At 53.6% G+C, this 20,455-nt stretch overlaps 5 protein-coding genes across 5 annotated transcripts; 3 read left to right on the top strand and 2 right to left on the bottom strand.

The window, feature by feature from the left end:
• Positions 1-49: 49 nt before the first annotated feature.
• Positions 50-3,015, top strand: GLOTRDRAFT_109397 (alcohol oxidase). The gene is made up of 13 exons (XM_007863331.1): positions 50-324; positions 375-438; positions 496-646; positions 711-935; positions 997-1,101; positions 1,174-1,311; positions 1,370-1,480; positions 1,555-1,792; positions 1,845-1,884; positions 1,942-2,002; positions 2,062-2,183; positions 2,242-2,399; positions 2,466-3,015. Exons 1-13 carry the CDS (start codon positions 57-59, stop codon positions 2,615-2,617), a joined length of 1,833 nt encoding a protein of 610 aa, XP_007861522.1. The 5' UTR covers positions 50-56; the 3' UTR covers positions 2,618-3,015.
• Positions 2,933-4,843, bottom strand: GLOTRDRAFT_125051 (uncharacterized protein; the record flags this gene model as incomplete). Its single annotated transcript, XM_007863330.1, has 1 exon — positions 2,933-4,843. The coding sequence occupies one exon, from the start codon at positions 4,841-4,843 to the stop codon at positions 2,933-2,935; it is 1,911 nt and encodes a 636-aa protein (XP_007861521.1).
• Positions 4,844-5,710: 867 nt separating this feature from the next.
• Positions 5,711-6,115, top strand: GLOTRDRAFT_109396 (uncharacterized protein). Its single transcript, XM_007863329.1, has one exon. It carries the CDS (start codon positions 5,758-5,760, stop codon positions 5,923-5,925), a length of 168 nt encoding a protein of 55 aa, XP_007861520.1. The 5' UTR covers positions 5,711-5,757; the 3' UTR covers positions 5,926-6,115.
• Positions 6,116-8,298: 2,183 nt separating this feature from the next.
• On the bottom strand, positions 8,299-8,810 carry GLOTRDRAFT_90531 (uncharacterized protein; the record flags this gene model as incomplete). Its single annotated transcript, XM_007863328.1, has 3 exons — positions 8,299-8,466; positions 8,532-8,615; positions 8,667-8,810. 3 exons carry the CDS (start codon positions 8,808-8,810, stop codon positions 8,299-8,301), a joined length of 396 nt encoding a protein of 131 aa, XP_007861519.1.
• A 3,254-nt stretch (positions 8,811-12,064) lies between these two features.
• Positions 12,065-16,087, top strand: GLOTRDRAFT_119185 (uncharacterized protein). The gene is made up of 18 exons (XM_007863327.1): positions 12,065-12,233; positions 12,288-12,423; positions 12,486-12,783; positions 12,856-13,010; positions 13,068-13,151; positions 13,215-13,587; positions 13,637-13,655; positions 13,714-13,766; positions 13,818-13,846; positions 13,898-13,961; positions 14,018-14,154; positions 14,209-14,295; positions 14,350-14,501; positions 14,559-14,761; positions 14,830-14,938; positions 14,992-15,167; positions 15,227-15,392; positions 15,444-16,087. Exons 1-18 carry the CDS (start codon positions 12,089-12,091, stop codon positions 15,956-15,958), a joined length of 2,901 nt encoding a protein of 966 aa, XP_007861518.1. The 5' UTR covers positions 12,065-12,088; the 3' UTR covers positions 15,959-16,087.
• The last annotated feature ends 4,368 nt before the right edge of the window (positions 16,088-20,455 follow it).

The following is a 20,455-nucleotide window of genomic DNA, read 5'->3' as shown; positions in this document are numbered from 1 at the left end:
TAAAAGCGCCCGCCCTATTGGCAAGACATCTTATTCCCCCTTCCCTGTCGCAGAAAATGGCCCCCCTGCGTGCGGTGTTGCCCGCACTTTGTCTGGCCACGATCGCCCTTGCCGGTCCTCCTCTGCAAAAGCGCGCTTCCGGGGTAACTTCAGACCCGAGCGGCGCTGCCTGGCAGACGTTCGATTACATCGTGGTGGGTGCTGGTCTCGGCGGAACGACCGTCGCTGCAAGACTAGCGGAGAACCAGGATATCAGCGTACTGCTCATCGAAGCAGGCGCAGATGACAGAGGAGATCCCAGAGTGTACGACATTTACGCGTATTGTATGTGACACTGCTCGTACGGTATGCACTCATGCTGACTTCGCTTCCAGCTCAGGCTTTCGACACCGAACTGGACTGGGCCTGGCCTGCGGAAGATGGGAAGGTCATCCGGGGGTAAGCACATCACGTATAGCATAGTAAGTGACAACTTAATCTGACATCCCAAAACAGCGGTAAGACCCTGGGCGGTAGCTCCTCCATAAACGGGGGCCACTACACTCGCGGCATGAGCGCCCAATTCGACGCGCTATCTTCCTTACTGGACCCGTCAGAAGCCGACGTGGGCTGGAACTGGGACAGCCTTTTCAGTTACATGCAAAAGGTCCGGGGGCATGCATATTCGCAATTCATTTACGTGAAGTTAATATGATACGGCGCCATTCCAGTCCGAAGGCTTCAGCGCGCCAAACGACCAGCAGCGAGCGAAAGGCGCGCAGTCAAACGATGCGTACCACGGGACGCAGGGACCCGTGCAGGTCACCTACCCCGATGAGATGTACGGCGGACCGCAGCAGCCGGCTTTCATCGCGTCCATCGGGAACCTCACCGGGCTCGCCCATTGCCCCGACATCAACGGCGGAGACGGCAATTGCGTCTCAATCACCCCTTTTGTGAGATACACGGCACTTGCGCTAGAGTGTTGAGTGGTGGCACTAACTAACGCGCCTGCAGACGATCAACTGGCACGACTCGGACCACCGCTCATCTGCCCCACAGGCTTATCTCACGCCGGTAGAGTACGACCGGACGAACTGGCTCACCCTCGTCAGCCACCAGGTCAGTACAGTATAACAGCAATCTCGTGTTAGTTAGCGTATCGCGCGTTTCTGACGAGGACCGGCGCGTCAGGTGACCAAGATCGACTTCTCCACAGGCAGCGCGCCGCTGCTCGCTTCGGGGGTAACCTTCAGCCCCACGGGTGACGCGGGCACGTCCTACTCCGCGTACGCGCGCCGGGAGGTTATTGTCTCGGCTGGCGCCATCCAGGTAAGCAAGCAAGCATCTCGAGATTGGGGTGAGATTCGAGTAACTCACGCGCCCGCAGACCCCAGCGCTCCTCCAGCTCTCCGGGATCGGCGACTCCGCGCTCCTCGCACCGCTGGGCATCCAGACCCTCCTCGACCTGCCTACCGTCGGGAAGAACCTCCAGGAACAGGTAAGCGGCAGCGTCTCACTTCACTTCACTCCCCTTGTCTTGAACCCTCCCTCAAACCGTATCTTGCATCGCAGACTTCGAGCGCGATCGGGGCGAATGGCAACGGCTTCGACGTCGGTGGACGCGGCCCCTCCGACGCGATCGCGTACCCGAACATATACCAGCTCTTCGGCGACGGCGCCCAGGCGCGGGTGAGCGAGATCCAGGGCTCGCTCGCGAGCTGGGCAAGCGCGCAGGCAGGCTCGGCGTTGTCGGCGGACGCGCTCGAGCAGGTGTACCGCGTCCAAGCGGACTTGATTATTAACCACAATGGTGCGTCGATCTGGGGGCTGAGAGGGTTCTGCGTGCTTATCGGGTTCTTTAGCCCCTTTGGTTGAGTTGTTCTATGATACCGGTTACCCGGCGTGAGTTTATTGTTCATTCGTTCCAGGGTCAATTGACGTCTCTAACTGTGCGAATAGGGCCCTGGGCTTTGACATGTGGCAGTTATTGCCGTTCAGCCGAGGCACGGTTAAAATCACGGTAAGAAACCCTGCTATTCCATCCCCAGTGGTTTGAATCTAATCCTGATTGCCGTACAGAGCACCGACCCCTTCCAGAAGCCGCAAACAACCGTCAACTACTTCGGCATCGACTTCGACCTGGCCGTGCAAGTCGCAGGCGCGAAGCTTTGCCGGAGGGTGTTACAGACCCCGCCGCTGAGGTGCGTGATGGCTCCTGTCCTCCCTTTGCACTCCGTCCGCTGAAAGTCCAACTTGCAGCGATCTGTCGACGGGCGAGGTCGCCCCGGGATACGACGCGGTCCCGAACGACGCCAACGGCGGTACGGACGCGGACTGGACGAACTGGGTCCGGAGCACGTACGGCTCGGTCGACCACCCCATCGGGACGTGCAGCATGATGCGCAGGGACCTCGGCGGTCAGTCCTTCCTTATTTACTTGTCGCTTTTTCACACTAGGCTGACATTGTACCTGGGTTCGCTAGGTGTCGTCGATTCCCAGCTGAAAGTGTACGGCACGTCGAACTTGCGCATCGTCGACGCCTCCGTTTTGCCTATTCAGCTCTCCGCGCATCTGCAGGCAGGGCTGTACGGCATCGCGGAAAAGGCAGCCGACCTCATCAAAGCCGCCCAGTAGGTTTCCGTACGATCTTGCTTTCTTGGAAGATCAGTCGCTCTCTTGGATATCGGTACCATACTTCTTGATTATATCTTGGACATACTCACGGACTATATACCCTTCGTTCTTTTGAACTAATATTGTAAAACTGATTAGTTACTAACTGTACACGTTTGAATATTGCGACTGATACGAGGAGGGTATATGAAAAGGACCGTGGTGTAGCGCGAGGACAGCTGAAGTATGATAGCAGAGACAGCGAATAGAGCAGACGACAAAAACATGGACTCAGACCCACAGCTGGTGGCACCCTCCGGACGGGCCACCTGTGACCTAAGAGCTCCTCCAGGTCACTTCCGTGACCCACCGACCACGGCGGTCACCACACACCAGCTCGACACCCAGGTCCCAAAGCGATTCGAGCTCTTCCCGCGACACGCCGGGGCAGCCACGCACATCTACCTTGGTGATCTTCAATGGCCGTACCTCCTCGCCCTCGTCCAAAACATCTTTGGGTACGGTCACGTTCGGCGACCGCACAGGAGATCCAGTCACGCCCTTGCGCAGAGCCTTTATCTTCCTGGGGGTAGCAAGCACCCGGGGCGTGGCGGACGCTTCACCCGCCGGCCGTGCGATATCTGTATTGCGCTCTTTGATGAGCGCGGCGAGGCCCTCGAATTGCAAGTCCGCGATGTTGATGATAGAGAGCTCCTCAAGGAAGGGATACACCGGCGCCGGCTTCCCGACGAGGACCGTCGCGACGCGCAGGCTTGCGAGGAGTTTCCTCACACCGCGGCACGATTCCAGCTTGAGCACGCGGACAGCGGGCATGCACGCCAGGGCCCGCTCGATGCAGTCGACGGGGAGACGGACGCGGAACAGGCTGAGGTGCGTCACGGACGGCATCACGGGGATGTGCAGCAGCGAGGAGAACGCGGGCAGGTCCGGGAGCTCCTCCGTGTCGAAGTCGTCGTTCTCGATACTGAGCCGCTCGAGGTTCGGGAAGATCATGCTCCGCAGCCGCCACACCATCGCTGATGCCTCGACGAAGTGGAGGTGCAGCTCCTTGAGCGAATCGTACTTGAGAGGCTTTTCGAGGAAGAGGGTCTTCGCCTGTTCGTAGTCCTCGGTGGTATTGTGGAGGTATAGAGTGAGGGACTGTAAGCATGGAGTTGACAAAAACAGGAGGACATGGTGGACTTCCTTCGGGTGCAGGAAACCCCATTTTAGTTCAATGAGATTGTGCAACAAAACAGGTTTATTTGGATGATTGCCTTCGAACAGCTGATGGACTGGATTCGGAATAAGAATGTCATACGCCGGAGCAACATGAAGCGTTAGACTCTCCAAGACAGGTGTATTCTTTAAAAACTTCGTGAGGTGAGACAAAGATAGCTGCTGCTCACGCCCGGGATACTTGAGCGTAGCCCGTCGTAGGCTCGCATAGAAGCCGACCGGGAATCTTAGTGGCGTAATATGCTGCAAATGAAGAGATTCTAGGTGAAACGGTCCGGACATCAACACCTTCGTCTCCCCGGTGGCTTCGGATATAAGCCCGGAGCTGGGCGCCGCCAGAGCGAGACGCAGCGAGAGCAGACGGGGGAAGAAAGACGACAAGCTGCGAATCAGCCGTCCTATACATGCAGGGTCTTGGGCCTCGTAGGCAATGGACTTCCACGGCGGGCGTTCAAACACGAGCGTAGAGAGAGCAAAATCGATCTGCTCCTTCAAAATATGAAGATCGCGTAGGGTATGTTGACTTGGCATGAAAACCAGATCGAGTCGGGGCGGCTTCAGCGAGCTTAAGGACTCCGAAGACGGGAGTGCCGAACGTCTTGCGAAAGCTATGAGGGGTCCTATTGCTCCTTTGCTCGAAACTGGGCCACGGAAGAGGATTCTCGTCCAGTATCGTCTGCCGTGACCGGACAGGATAAGCTCGCGCCACGCCTTACAGACATGCGACAGCGTAACGGGACGGTAGTATGCTTCGGTGAATTCGGCACCAGTGAGCTCCAGCGGGTCTTCATCCAGAATAAGAATGTCGAATATCTCGAACCAGAGGTCATCGGCGAGGCTGTATCGCATTCCTTCCAGCCGGCTGCGTTCAGCGCGAACGCGGTCGATTTCTTGTTGGATGGACAGCAGTTTCTGCTCGGCCTCCTGCTGTTCAAGGCGTAAACGCGAGAGCTGATAGTCATTCCGACCCAAACTTCTAGCGATATCTATCCGGGATGTAATATCCATTCGGTGAGAGTTATCGAGAATGTAGGGACTCGTCGCAGAGTCGCAGCAGTGGCACAAATGATTCGAGTGGCAGTCAAGAGACGGAAATTCAGTCATGCCTGCCAGTGCCGTCGGCTCACTCACGAAATCGCAGCCACCGAGTACACCGAGTACACCGGATTTTCATCACGCATATGCACCGTGTGTAGATTTCTCTTGGCTGTAGAGATATCCGTAGATCGTGTTTCCCTAGCTGATCATGTCATGGGTATCGTACCTTTCATGCGAACGACACTCAGAGGCCGCAGCGGTCGGACTTAATACAGCGATACATTGGCAGGGGTTCCTCAGGCTGACGTGCGTTCTTCGTGCGCTGGTTCCTGTGTATCTTTGACGCAGGTTTCTGCCCTTGCAGCTCCAGCTGTACCGTATACGGCCCCTCGGGTCTCAGACGCTTTGTGCGCGAGAATTTGGCAATGACGCACACTGCTTTCGGACGGCCTTACGCGGTCCACGAACTCCTGCGCCCAAGAGACACAGTGACTTCAGGTGCCCTGCATCAGGATGAATGGCCCGGAGACAACTTTCTGGCCGATGATGACGTGCCTGGGGACCGCTGGCAGGATTTTCTGAAGGCTCCTGGGATGCGGGTAAGTGCGGCGATGCTTACCCGTAGAGGTACGTGCTGGATCAGAAGTCAAGTCCAAAGTTGAGGCTTATGTTGGACCTTAATCAAAGTTCCTTGTCTTGGCTATGTCTTCAATGAGGATGCAGGTAAAGACGGTAGAGGGCACAAAATAGTCGTCCTCGGCGACACATCCAATTCGACTGCCGTAGAACCACTGGCGATGGACGCCGATCTTCTCGTGCATGAGGCAACTATTGCCCATATCCCTGCACTTTCCTATAAACCTCGGAGAACGACCGAAGAGGAAATGACTCGCGAAGTTTCAGTCAACGGCAGGCAGAGAGGCCAACAGGCACCCTACGCTCAAGCGGCTTCTACCGGGTCCGCGCATGAGGTAGAGGTAAAAGAAGACGGTGCTCTCTCCGAGCCCCAGACCGGCATAGTCTCTGAAGTCTCCCGTGCAGTTCTCGAGTAGTCGGCCGAAGGCTCTTCCCCAGCATCAAAACCCGCCGCAAGTGAGAACAGAAACAGAACTGAGCCACTCGCTACGGCTGAACACATTTCACAAGAAGATCGCGAAAAGCACGACAGGGCGCTTCAACTTGCTCATGATTTGGGCTACTCCACGCCCGGCATGGCCGGGGACTTCGCCAGGCGAATTAGGGCCAAGAGCCTCTATCTCAACCACCTGCGCACAAGGTGGGCATCATCCGTGGTACAAAGGAGATTCACGCGATGCTATATTCCTTGATAATAAATTCGATGCATTCAAAGGCGAGCAGCACTGGCGGGATACCTCCGGCAAGAAGGGCCCACTTCGGAAACGCAAGAGCCCGGGCATACTGAAGGTTGAGAGGCAGGCCACCGTAGATTGTGTCGATGACGGACACGTTAAGAAAGCGGTGGCCAGTCATGATCTGCTGGTTTGGGTCCCCGAGTCAACTCGACCCAGTTTGTATGAGTCAAGCCGTCCAGGCCCATCTATCCAGGACAGGGGGGAATAGATATTTCGGAATGAACCGAGCATGGTGTGGATGTTGAACTACCCTCGACACGGCTTCGGCAAGATGAGAATATGGAATATGGCACTTCAGATTCGGTGAGGGCCTTCTTACATCAATTCTGACCATGCCTGTTGTCTATACGCTATGTAACAGAACACAAGACAGGAACAATTCCCCTTACTCTCCTCAGCCTTCTTCTGCTGCGTTGATGCCGCTCGGGCCCTCGTTGTCCTCGATCTGTACCGCTCGCGGACGTGGGACGAAGACGCGGGTGGATTTCGCTGCCTCGTCATGGGGAACAAGGGAGGATCAGGAGAAGGTGAGCGACCTGTCTGTTGAAGTGGGTGATACGGTCAAATCGGCAAGACACGCGAGCAAACCTCTGATATACAGGTAATACCCGGTATTACCTGCAGTACGCAACAGTATGGCTTGGAACCTCACGGGGGTGTCTTTGCCTGGTTGACAATGCCTCGCGTCCATAGTTAAATGTGCAGGCATCGAATCCAGTCGGGGCGGCATATAATTTAATATAAGCTAGCTTTGGAGACCAATGCTATGACGGAGCACAACATGTACGTATAATCACCGTGAAGTCGTAAACTTGAACTGGTTACAGACTCCATATGCATATCCCAGTCCGACTACTGAGTATCTGCGATGCTGATAGCTTAACACCCTTGTTCTACCGACAAGCGGGTCTGGGGCAATTCTTGGTGATGATCCACACTTCTCTGGGACGACCGTGTGCCGCCGTCCATGACCAACGATCTCCTTCCTCGGTCGAGCAGACAGGCAGACATCGTCCACCCTCTGAGAATATACGGTGAACATGTCCTTATGCAGGGAGAACCACCTTGACGTCGGCTGGCAGGACTCGGCGTAGATTAGCCCGATGCGGCTAGGGGTGGCCATGCTAGCTATAGGGTACAAGAATTTGCTGGAACAAGCATACTGAAGGTAGGAACTCGGTACTCGGTACTCACGCCGTTTCACTGAGGATGCAGGCGCAGATACCCACGGATACAAGGTATACATAGCCATATGTCCGACTCAAGGGAAAATAGTCACTTACCTTCGATATCTTGGTGCGCGAGGGAAACTTTCCACATATCCTCAGAGATGACACCGGACCCCGGAGGGCCGAGACGAACCAGATTAACGCTTTTTTAGGACAACCGCGATCTCGAAGCTGAATCAATTCCTTGTACGAAGCTCGAGAAATAGTGACTTCAGAGAGCGACACTGCCTCGAAAGGCCGTCCTGAGGCCTGAGGGGTTAATGGGGTCGCCGATAAATCTACAAAGCGGGTGCACGGGAAAGAGAGAGGGAAAGAGACGGATCACCGGCTTCAGGACTAAGCTCAAGGAAAGGTGGCATAAAGGGAATACGAACTTGCACACCAATCACGTCACCTTACGTCTCTTGTGTCCGAGTAGTATTCTCCGGGGCTCATCAAATCCATAGCTCAACCACCTAGGCTCCGAGTGAGTAGCTTTTACGGGCTTCAGAGCATGAACTGCATGGCCACAGGTTCCAAAGCGACAACGACCAAACCTTGCGTGGCGTCTCAGGGAAGCAGGCCCGTTCATGAAACGCAAGCGCCCAGACATACTGGAAGCAGAGAGGCACACCACGAACGTTGAGCAGTGTTGATAACGAGCCCTTGAAGAGCACGGTAGCGGCTCTTGATCTGCTATAATCAGGCAAACTCAGTTCGGACGACACCCTTGGGTGCTGCTAAAGGTGGACTTGAATGGAATATTATACAATGCAGCTAGTAAATTCGCGTTGCAACAATAACTATACATTGGGAAGAGTCAACTCAGCTCGACGTCAAACGATCATTTGTGCTTGTTAAGGGCAGGGGCTGCTTTGCCAGGGATTAGACCGTGTTTAACGAGCAGTTCTCGGGTTTCCTCATTGTCAGGTTTAATCTTTCCGGCCCGCGGGTTGAAAGATGCGATGGTGTCGCCACGAAATCGTACCCGATAGTGTAGAACCTGTTGACCCTGTCCACAGTACAAGTTAAATCTTACTGCAGTCATACAGGTACTGTACTCAGGCTGTGGCTCACCTGAAGGAATCGAATTATCTGGCCGATAACAACGCCACGGTTCCACCGGTGCTTGTCGAAGGCCACCCACACCTTGTCACCTTCCTGGAGTTGTGTATCAGTTATAAGAAATGCTCATTCAGCCAGGTTACCTACCGTCAACCAATTGACCCACGGGTCTTCGTAATGTGGCATTGACAGAGACTGCCCGGCCGGCAGGTCTTTCAGGACTCTGTCATTTTTCTTCGCATCGGCCCGTGCACTTCTCTCCGGATTTCTTCTTACTGCAGCTTTAGGCATGGCGGTGAATAAATTGGTAAGAAAGAGCGAGGGGAGAGAGGAGGAGAAAGATCAAACGGCTCTTAAGCGATTCGCGTCCGCAAGCCACATCAGTCACGTGCATTTGATGCGCATATTCTGCCACACACGCTTTGTCGGCGCCACCGCACTCGCCATCTTCCGGTGCACTCATAACAAGTCCTTGAGGCCTTGAGCTTCCTTGAGTTGATCTGATAGTGTTCACGCCACGCACTATAAGACCCGACCTAACTTTCATAGGCGACTCAGCATCTGCTAAGAGGCGACCGGAGTATGACAAGACTTGGGGCGGCGGAGTGTCCGTTCCGAGTATCGAGCTGAAGCCAGTAGGCACGGGTCAATGGGCTGGCAACTCGTGGCAATGGTGAAGCCATAGGATATCCTCGAAATAAGGATAACATCATTTTGGTAACCTACACAGGTCGTCGTGATCCGATGCTGCCCTGGCGGCGTGTTTCAGCGCAAGCTGGACGCTGGTTTGGCCGCCTTCCCAAGCTCTTCATTTTCAAAGAGTACCTTCAACGCAGTCAACTGCGTGAATATCTCTTTTCTGTCCGACTGATCGACGTCTACCGACCACGGGCTACGCGACCTCGCGAAAACCGCACCTGAAGGAGACAACCTTCCTCAGGCAGGGCCAATCTGTCGTCAATCGCAGCTCCGTCTGAAAGGCGAAGCCTGAGGATTTGAACGATTCATAGGACGACCGTCTGAGCCGCGATGCTCGGGAAGGGTCGAGCGTTCAAATTGCATAAGGCTTACTCCTGTAGACGACACCGTGAGCCCGCTGGTTCTACATGTACAAGACACAGAACGCCCACTATGAAGGGTGGGTTCTTTTCGGACATCCGCCTGAACAGCGAGAGAAGTCGGATCATATGGACACCAGACCTACCCACCGCCCACGTCATCATTTCGTGCGCTTCAAAGTGAACGCGAAAGGGCTCCTTGAATCGCCAGAAGATGATACTGTCGGACGTGGGTCGAAGGATTCTACCAAAAAACTCAACACGGACTTGAAGAGCCCTGTCTAGAAGGTCTCTTGTCACGAGTCCATCGGTCAATCCTGACTATACCCGTCGGTGGCGCGTTGGGAGAACGATAAGCAGGAGATGGTCAAACAGAATACGACTGAAATACCTTTCTCTTAGCGTCTTGCTTGGACGTCCGGGACAACGTGTGCATCTTGCTGCGTTGAGGCCTATTCGCGGACCTCTCCGGCAGAGTTCGAGGGCGTATGGAAGATGCCCCATTCGCTGCTAGCGTCTTATCCGGCTGGCCGACAGGTACGCTGCTGGATCCAAGGGGCTTTCTGTGCTCTTCTTCATGGTCAAATAATGCCTTCAACCCCCTTGCAGTTCTTGCTCGCGCTCCTTCTGACAGCATCGCCGCGTCGACATCTAGCGACCACACAATCGGGTGCCTCGTCCTAGGGTTGCCGCACCTGGTGGTGAGCAATTCACCCTCCTTAAGAGGGTGTGACTGGTCGTCGGGTTGGGCATCGCCTAACTTTTCCAAATCGAGAATCTTCACAATCCGGATTACTACCGTCCGCGTGCCCCGATGGTCAAGAAGGGTGGAGCGTTCAAACTGGACGAGACAGCGTCCTGACGGTGGCTTCGTGAGTCTGCTGCCATCGAGGAGGAACGGGGATAGACCTGACTACCTTTGTATAGCGGCCTGCGCTGGGGACGGAAGAGATGGCGAAACAGTACCAAGGCTCCCCCAGCACTATTTACTACCCATAATTGAATGCGGGACACCTCAAGGCGCACTTGGAAAGGTCGGTTGAACCGCCAGATGATGGTGCTCTTATTGTTGGGACGAGATATTTTACCACCAGGCAATCGATGCGAGACGCGAGATGCTTTATCCAATATGTCCTGGGTTACGAGTCCCTCGTCCAGCAGAATAGTCCTGATAACTTCGTGTCGCTTGGAGTGACAGATATTGAACAGCATCACCTTCCAAACACCGCCGTCGGGCGTTCGAAGATCATATCCCTTGGGAAAGTCGCTAGGATCTGGGGTCTCGGTGACACGGAAGCGCACTTCACCTGCTAGCGCAGGTGCGTCGGGTTCTACGTGCCAGTATAGGAAACCTTTTGCGTCGGTCGGGAAGCGGATCCATTTACCCGATCTGTGTAGGTAACACAGGTGCCGTTGCTTATCGAACGACGAAGATTCTCCCGGGAAGCACATATACGGGCCAATCCTTCCGCTTAACGAGATGAAGTCCTGAGTTTGTAAGCGGCTCGGAGTCAGCGTCCTGAGGAACAGGAGTCTCGATGTACGGGTATCATCGCTACCTTGCTGCTCGCTTGTCAGATTGATAGCAGTGCGACTAGCGGTATAGTATAACATACCATCTCACTGACATCCGATGAGCCATCATGATGCCTCCTAGCTGTTGTAAAGATTGTTCGAATTTGATTGTGTCGCGAGAGGGAGTACACGCTCGAAAACAGGCGGCCACAGCGAAGAGAAGGTGTCGCTGCTGGTAGGATCTCGTCCGGCAGGAAAACCGGCCGGTTTGGATCAGGTTGCGTTCTCTTCGCAAGAAACGGGCGACTAGAATACTGGCCAGTCAATAGGCCAGCCCAACGACCCTTGCTCGCATTGCACACAGCATAACTATACTGTATCCGCCCGGGCATATGTATTCCGTATTTCTCCCAAGGTAATAGTACGGGAGCGCTAGCGTGAGTCGTATCCGCGCCTCGCACCTACGCCCGAGGCAGGGGGCAAGCTGCATCAACTGGTGGCAGCCAGGACAGGTAAACCAGGGTAAACACTTGATAAGAAATCACGACCAGGCAACGGCTCAGGAAGCAATCAGTCGAAAGCTAAAGTCACTGAGGCAGCATGCGCAGTGGTTGAATCGGTTTCGCGATTTTACTTGGATTTTAATTACGCAAGTTCGGCGTATACTCGGTCTCAGTACTGACGACCATGCAATATCTTGCCTTTGTTGAAAGCACGACCTATTCCTGACCACCGTCACAACTCTACAAAGGAATCGAAATGGATCAGTCACCTCAATCACGAGGATAACTTTTCGAGAGAGACGTGCCGGCAATGATCTAAACTTGCACTGCGAAGCGCCCGCCCATATGCGCCGACACCCGTTCGGTTCTGCTTCTTCCCCGGACAGCGTTCACGAGGTCACCAGAACCGACTGATGACGCACGAGCGAGGATCTGTATAAATCACAGCGAGATGCTGTCGGTACCCAGCGCGAGACCTTGGCTTCGAACCATCATGTTCGCCGGGGTATCCCTTGCTCTGCTCTTGTTCGCGAGCTATGCTGCCGGCAGAGCGCCTTCGCCCCTTCAGCGGAAGCTCTTGCCTGAGACGTTTGTAGTTGACGACTCGGCATATTCTCTGAATGTGTCTTCTTGTCCAGGTAGGCCACGCCTTACCATATAACGAGACGCGTACTGAGAAAAGCATAACCAAGGGTACACTCTCAGCGGCCTCAAAGAGACGCAAACAGGACTTACGGCGAACTTAGTTCTCGCCGGCCCAGCATGCAATGCATTCGGTCACGACATCGCTAACCTGACCATCGACGTGATTTACGAAACATTAAACAGGGATGTCTATCAAGCTATGAGGTCGACTCGATTTCCAGACTAACATGCCCTGTACTCTACAGAGTACACGTTAAGATTTACGACACAGCTAACGAACAGTTCACCATCCCGGAGTCGGTCGTCGAAAGACCGGCTCCGCCTACTTTGTCGTTCCAAAATTCGTCGGACCTAGTATTTAACTACGAGTCTTCGCCCTTCGCGTTCTGGATTACTCGGCGGTCCCAACCAGACGCGACGCCCTTATTCGATACGCGCATTAGCTCTCTGCCCCCGACCCCCATCGCCCCAGTGGTGAACTCGAGCGATCCTAGTCTTGCATTGGACGGGTTTCCTCTAGTTTTTGAGGATCAGTATTTACAGGTTAGCCAGTCTACCTCTAGACCCTCCTTCAAACACCAACCCACCTGACGGGGTAATCTGTGTTCTGTATAGATCGCATCAGCCCTACCATTAGGTGCCAATATATACGGTCTCGGGGAAGTTGTCGCAAGCAGCGGTTTCAGGCGCGACATTGGTACTGATGGTGGTGTCGGCACTGTCCAAACGTTATGGGCTCGAGACGTTGCCGACCCCATTGACCAAAACATGTGGGCACTAAATTACCTTCTGACACCCGTAACGCGAGACCTGATCCCCCCTTGTAGGTACGGATCGCACCCAGTATACCTGGAGCATCGGTACGATCCCACCGCGAACACGTCGCAGACGCACGGCGTCTTCATTCTCACGTACGTGCGCCTGCACCTGCATCTCCGTTCTATTGAGAAACTCGCGACTCACAATCTACCCAGGTCCGCCGGCGCAGACATACTCCTCGCGACCCCGCCCTCCTCGAACGTCTCACTGATCGAATACCGCCTCCTCGGCGGGATCTTCGACTTCTACTTCTTCTCCGGGCCGACCCCGCAGACCGTGATCGAGCAGTACGGCGCGGTCGTCGGCCTCCCGACGTGGCAGCCCGCGTGGGGCTTCGGGTTCCACCTCTGCCGGTGGGGGTACTACGACATAAACGAAACGCGTGCGCAGGTGACGGCCATGCGGGAGGCGAACATCCCGCTCGAGGTGCAATGGAACGATATTGATTTGTACCACGCGTATCGCGATTTCACAAGCGATCCGGTTACGTACCCCGGCGACGAGATGAGGGCGTTCATCCAGGAGTTGGTGCGTCCCATCTGAGATTTGGAGATTTTCGAGGCTCAATGTTTCCTAGGCTGCAAACAATCAACACTGTAAGCTCAAGCCGGCTTGAATGGGTTTTGATGTATGGAAATACTCACATTATAATAGATATCCCGATCCTTGACGCTGCGGTTGCCCATACCGTAAATTCCTCAGACGTCGTGAGTAGCACCTGCGTGTTTTCGAGGCCCTCGCCCTAACCACGAAAACAGTACGATCCGTATACGCGAGGGTCCGAGCTGTGAGCGATGAAAGAGTCCTCTACTATTCCCACTGCTTACACTGGCTACAGAGACGTCTTCATAAAGAATCCCGATGGCTCTGAGTACATCGGTCAAGTCTGGCCGGGTTACACGGTATGCTCATTGTCAGCCCAGATGGATAGATGACTGAATCTAGTGTGATGCGATAGGTATTCGCCGATTGGTTTGCGAACAACGCGCAAGAGTGGTGGACCGAGGCGATGCGCAACTGGTCTGACAGCGGCGTCGAGTTTTCGGGTATATGGCTTGACATGAACGAGCCGAGCTCCTTCTGTGAGGGATCATGGTAAGTGCTGTGGCTATCGGATACGTTTGTCGGTCGTAATAATAAGGATCACAGCGGATCCTCGGCTAACCTTACCAACACGAGCACGCCGTTCCTCCTGCCAGGGACACCCGGAGCAGAAGTCACTGGATACCCCGAATGGTACGACTCCACGCCGTTGCTAGAAGGCGGTACAGTACTGACGTTATTCTATAGCTATAACCCAACGATATTCGGACCTAGTGGGAATATCACAGTCAATGGCACGAACACGTGCAATCCCGGTGAGACAGTGGTCAAACGTGGTCTCGGTGCCGGGAATGAGAGCGGTGTTAACTTAAATGATCCCCCGTATGCCATTCACAACGGTAGGTCGCTCGTGCCTTGCTAGTGTGGGCGTATCGTCCGCTTACATCCGTGCGCAGGTGCCGGAAGGCTGTCGGTGAACACTGTGGCGACCAATGCGACCCATGCCCCGGGCTATGTAGAACTCGATGTCCACAATATGTGGGGCTTCATGGAGGAAAAGGCAACGCATCTGGCTTTGCAGAGTCTCCGGCCAGGCAAGCGTCCGTTCATCATCGCGAGGTCGACATTCCCGTCCACTGGCAGGTGGAGTGGGCATTGGGTGGGTCGGTTTCTGACCTGTGTTGCTATAACACAACTGACACAACTCGGCGCCGGCACTATTAATAGCTTGGCGATAACTTCAGTCAATGGCGGTACATGTACTACAATATCCAGGGCGTGCTCCAGTTTCAGATCTTCCAGATCCCGATGGTGGGTGCCGATACGTGCGGGTTCAGTAAGTGGACGAGCATGTACGAGCGAGAATCGATTCCCCTGACTCCCTTGCAGATGACAATACCGATGAGGAGCTATGCAATCGGTGGATGCAACTTTCGGCATTTGTTCCTTTCTACAGAAATCACAATACGAAGGGAGCCATCTCGCAGGAGCCCTACCGATGGGAGAGCGTGGCGAATGCCTCGCGGACTGCTATCTCTGTTCGGTATTCTCTTTTGCCTTACTGGGTGAGCTGCCCATTCTATTCCAACCGTACATCGAATATTGAGTAAGCCATGGGCTTTAGTACACCCTCTTTGCGAATGCGTCGATCTACGGATCTCCCCCCGTCCGCGCTTTGTTCTATGAGTTCCCCACAGAGCCTGAGCTTTTCTCAGTCGACCGGCAGTTCCTGGTCGGGCGTGATATCTTAGTCACTCCTGTGTTGACTCCGAATGTTTCCACTGTGGACGGTGTGTTTCCATAGTTCAACATATCTCGTCGGGAGACTCACTGCCCCTTAGGTATATTCCCTGGCCGAGGGTCAGTCACTTGGCGCGACTGGTATACTCACGACGTCGTGAACGCAACCGTTGGCGCTAACACAACACTCGACGCACCCCTTGGACACATCAATGTCCACATCCGAGATGGGAGCGCCCTTCTATTGCACGCAGCTCCAGCGTATACCATTGAGGAGACGAGGCAGGGTCCTTATAGTCTGCTGGTCTCCCTGGCTTCGGACGGGAGTGCCTTCGGGACGGCCTATGTGGACGACGGCGAGAGTTATCCACTGGGTCCCAACAGGACGATTACCTTCCAGGTTGCGGATGGCGAGTTGAATGTCGCTAGCCAGGGGACGTACGACATTGCACAGCAGCTCACACAGCTGATCGTACTCGGCACACAGCAGCCGACCCAGGTAACGGTGAAGGGAGAGGGGGTGCAGGGCTGGGATTACCTGCCGGACCAGGAGAAGCTGGTGGTCCAGGGTTTGAACTTGACGTTGAATGAGGCATCTGTCGTAGCATGGAAGTGAGGATGTGCAAACGCATTCAGCTGTATCACTGGACGGAGAAGTAGAGTAATTGCAGGAGTAGTTATCTGCAAACCGTTTCCATCAGGAGCAATGATTGTGGGTCTGAAAGACGCCACAGTCCTGCCAAACACACTGCGCATAGGTGAGTGGCAAGCTGGAAGTATATGAAAAGGACTGGTATCGTGGAGGTTGCGATACACTAATATGACCAATTCTCCAAGCGTCCGCCGCATAGTGATTCTGTCCAAGTCCGCAGGATGTTGCTTTTTCTCTTCGCATCTAGTACAACATCGTGGACGTTCATTCCACTCACTGGATGGCTCTTGTGCAAACGGAAGACAGATTCGTATTTGAATTAGACCAGGGGTGACCCCGGTGAACAGCCGTCGCGTCCTGTACGGGATGATTACACTCCCGAACGCGGTGAGGTCCAGTTTCTCTGTTCCTGAGCACAAAGTAGATTAAACACCAATATCAATTTGCCCTGGTTTGATCCTTCCGGGTATGAAGTAGACAGTCGATGAAATGTGAAGTTCTGGCCTGAGGTTAGACTTGACGCATGCTCTAAGAGGGTATTGGTTCTACCTATTATCTTCGTCCCGAGCATAGATTAAGGTCTATTCGAGGTGTGACGGGGACTGATTCTCTGGTGGTCGACTTGAAGTCTTGGGATTATTTTGCAGGAACCTTGCTTCGTTCTCAAAGAGTATTTTCAAAGCCCTACGGGCAGGGGTTTCCACCTTGTCAACATCAACTGACCATGGGACCCATTCCTGGCGAACCGCGTTGCTGCCCCGGGTTCGCGCATAGGCAAAATCGCCCTCTCTGGGTAGTGGAATTGGCATCTTTGGAGGAGCACCACCCGTCTTGCCTAGCTCGAGGATCCTGACAATACGGAGGACCACGGTCCGCGTCCCACGATGCTGCGGAAAGGCTGAGGGTTCAAACTGGGCGAGGTACCTTCCTAGTGAGGTACTGTTGAGATCATGCCATGTCCATGTTAAGGGAACTAACCTGTAAATGCAGGCTCCCCCTTCGCCTTCGCGTACATATTCATGATTGAAGACCACTGGCAATCAGAACTGCCCAGAATCCAGAATTGATTCTTCATCCCGAAGTGTAGCATGAAAGGCTGGCCGAACTTCCAGATGAATTGACTGTCTGATGCCGGCCTCATGACCCTAGAACCCTGCGACACCGTAACCTTCGCAGCTCTGTCTAATAGCTCTTGATTTATAAGTCCGTCGTTCAACAGGACTGTCCGTAGCGTCAAGAAATTTGTATACCGCGAGATATCGAATAGTGATATGTGCCAGACCTTGCCTTCTGGTAATCGGAGGTCTTGCCCGCTGGAGAACTGCCCGATTTCTGGGGATCCCGTGATACGAAAACGGACTTCGGATGCTAATATAGGCGCATCTGGTTCTTTGTACCAGTACAAGAATCCTTGTGTTTGGGGCGGGAAGGGTAATGACCGAGACCTGCGGAAGTACCCTATGTAATGCTGCCGCAAAGGCTTGGGTAGCGGGTTCGCCAAAATCCTCGTCGTTATCGTAGTCCTCCCGGCCAGACAGACGAAATCTTCGGGACAGAGACGGGTCGGATCCAGTGTCCTCAAATTGAGGGCTTTCGCAGGCCGTCCACCGCGTAGCCGCGGCGAGCTTGTCGTGGTGTCATGTCTTTGGTTCGCGTCAATGTTGAGCACTGGTTTGAGACAAGATTTGGATGCTGCGTGTGGCAGGTCTGGCAGCCGCTGTGCGAGTTCCCGCAAGCGCATCCAAGACTCAGAGGTCGCAGGTGTCACCTGGCCCAATGAATTGTGATTGCCTCTCTTTCGGAGTCTGCATATGTGGTCCTTGGGTTACGTCGTCTCAGCATCATGTGCAGTGTGAACACCAATATGAATGTCCCACAGCGAGTTGACGGGAGGATGATAGAGTTATTACACGCACTTGAAGTATAGAACTTCTTCTTGGGACACGGATCATGTAGTCAGTAAGTCGCTAGTGCCCCAGCCCAACCCCCGCTGCGGAGATTCTGAGCTTCCGACTTTGTCTTGTCCTTCCTCCCGAGGCGCAAAGCTGTGGACGCGTGATGTTGGCGATGTGAGTTCGGACTACGTGCCTTTTTCCCTATTTCACCCACGGAAAAGGGATGGTCGACAACGAACTGAATAAGTATAGTTATTTGGCTTAGTTTACGTGAGGTAAGTACTACTACCAGCGACCCGAAGAACCCTGCGCCCCAGGCTCCTACAGTGCCTTGCATAAGAAACTGAACATCGCATTTCCCCGCGCGTTGTTTGTTCGCGCCAAATATGCCTTTCTCGGGTAGGTCCGGAAAGCCTCTCGCGGGGCCATTTGCTGGGCAGGGACTCGCAGACGCCCCGAGAGGGCTCGAAAGGCTTCATAGAATGCATGAAATGTATATTCTACAACTACACTAAGGGCTGTAAATCATTAGACTCTGCCCCGAGCTGTATGCCCAGCTACTCTCCCCCTGGGTCTTTGCCGCACATTTGCCGATACCCGAAAAGGGTATATTTGGCGCGGACAAACAACGCGCGCGGAAATGCGATGTTCAATTTCTTATAATTACTATCATTTGGGTAGTTTTGCAAAACTTTCTGTAAATCGACGTGTTGCGCTCAGTTCGCTGGCTTTTGCGTCAGATTTTTTTCATGGCATCGTGTAGCACCCTTCTATGTACCCAAATGTGTTTTTTTTGTATTTTAATACGTGGTGTAGAGGATGCTGGACAGATGCCGGGGTGTGCAGGGGGTTTTGCAAAAGTTTGTCACGCGTGACATCCCCGCGAGATCCATCACGTTTTTGTCACGATCCGCCTCTCGAAGTTTTGCAAAACAGCATTGCTATAGCTACATCCTCAATCTCTTCACAATCGGGCTGCTTGAGTAGCTCAATGTATGGTACACCAGTATAGTCCAAACAAAATCCCGGCAAAAAATCATGGAATGGGTACCAGATCTAGGTTTCACACGGTCTGTAGGCAGTTGCAAACACCCTCCTCTTCCTCCCTCTCCAAGACCACTCGATATTTCCCTAAACCAACTTCACAGAGGGTATCTACTAGTCCATATCTACATGCCTAAGAAGTCTCTGAATTTTTTTATTTGGTATAGAGCTCTCTCTAGGGGCTGCGGTAGTTTTGCAAATTTTGCAAAACTACCCAAATGATAGTATGCAAGGCACTGTAAGATTAGGCCAGCTCATGTACGACCATTATCACGTGACTTTTTCTGTCACACTTCGCAGGCAGCACTCGTCTTCGCCTTAAACAATATTCTATAACTCGAAATCATACAATGTTTTTTCTAGGAAAAATAGAACAAATACAGAGCAACAACTCCTATAAAAAACATCTGAGATTTCTGGCTTATGGCTGTTATAATAAGGCAGATACAGTTGCGTATGGAGGACTGTCAACAGGACCCCGGAACCCCAGACGCGATCGACGCGTCCACCACGATGGATGGGCAAACGCAGTCGCGCGGACTCGGCGCGGCTCCAGAACTGCAAGAAAGCTCGTCAAGTACGGATCGGTAGGAGTGTCAGTGATGACAAGGAGAACGTGAGTCTAAGACTGGATGCTGGGAAATGGCCTACTGATTGGTTGTCTGCCTTCTCGCAGACACCACCTGTCACCAGACCGGAGAACGGGCAAGCAGCGACCAACCGGATGAGGCACACCTTTGAAGAGATCATCAAGCCCACCTGGGCATCTGATGCTGTCTTGGATGGGCCTACCGAGTCTTCTGGGAGGCAGCAGCAAGGTGGCGGGGATACGGATGTCCCTGAGGATGGTGTGCTTGAGTCCGATGAGCTCTTTATTGAGTGTCACAAATCAGAGGACAGATCAGAGGATGAGGAAGGGGCAGAAGAAGAAACAGAATGCCCAGGAACAACATCAGGTGACAAGGATAGACCTGCTTCTGCCAGTCCCAATATGGATCGTGCGGGTTCCCAGACTGGGGCAAGGTCGTACCAGCCTCCCCCGTCAATCGAGACTGCTGCTGCTGCCTGGAAAGACATCAGCAAGATTCTCAGCCCTCAGCGGAAGTCTGGCATAGGTCATAACCCATTTGAAGGGGATGAACTACTTTGAGAGCGGCTGCTCATGGTCAAGATGCACCTCGGCATATTTATAGATTCAAATCAGAAACTCACATGGATTGCGGCATCACTGAAGACCGCAAGCGTCTGGCGGAAGTCGAGCCATACAGCAAAGAAACTCCGGGAGTGGAGTTGCTCATTCATTGCAGATCGCAAGGACCTTCCGATCAATCTGTATGGGGCTTGGAACGTGTCTCTGCTGAAGAAAGGTGAATTGGCATCCAAAATCAGGGAATACTTACAAGGTATTGGCAAATACATCAAAGCCCAAGATATTGTGCACTTTCTCAACACCCCGGACATCAAGCAATGTTATGGTCTGAAGAAAACGATTTCTCTGTCAACGGCAAACTCTTGGCTCCAC

The sequence above is a fragment of the Gloeophyllum trabeum genome (genome assembly GCF_000344685.1).
Source record: "Gloeophyllum trabeum ATCC 11539 unplaced genomic scaffold GLOTRscaffold_00001, whole genome shotgun sequence".
Classification (NCBI taxonomy): Eukaryota; Fungi; Basidiomycota; class Agaricomycetes; order Gloeophyllales; family Gloeophyllaceae; genus Gloeophyllum; species Gloeophyllum trabeum.
The sequence above is the reverse complement of the archived record's forward strand: the minus strand, read 5'-3'. Positions and strand labels throughout refer to the sequence as shown.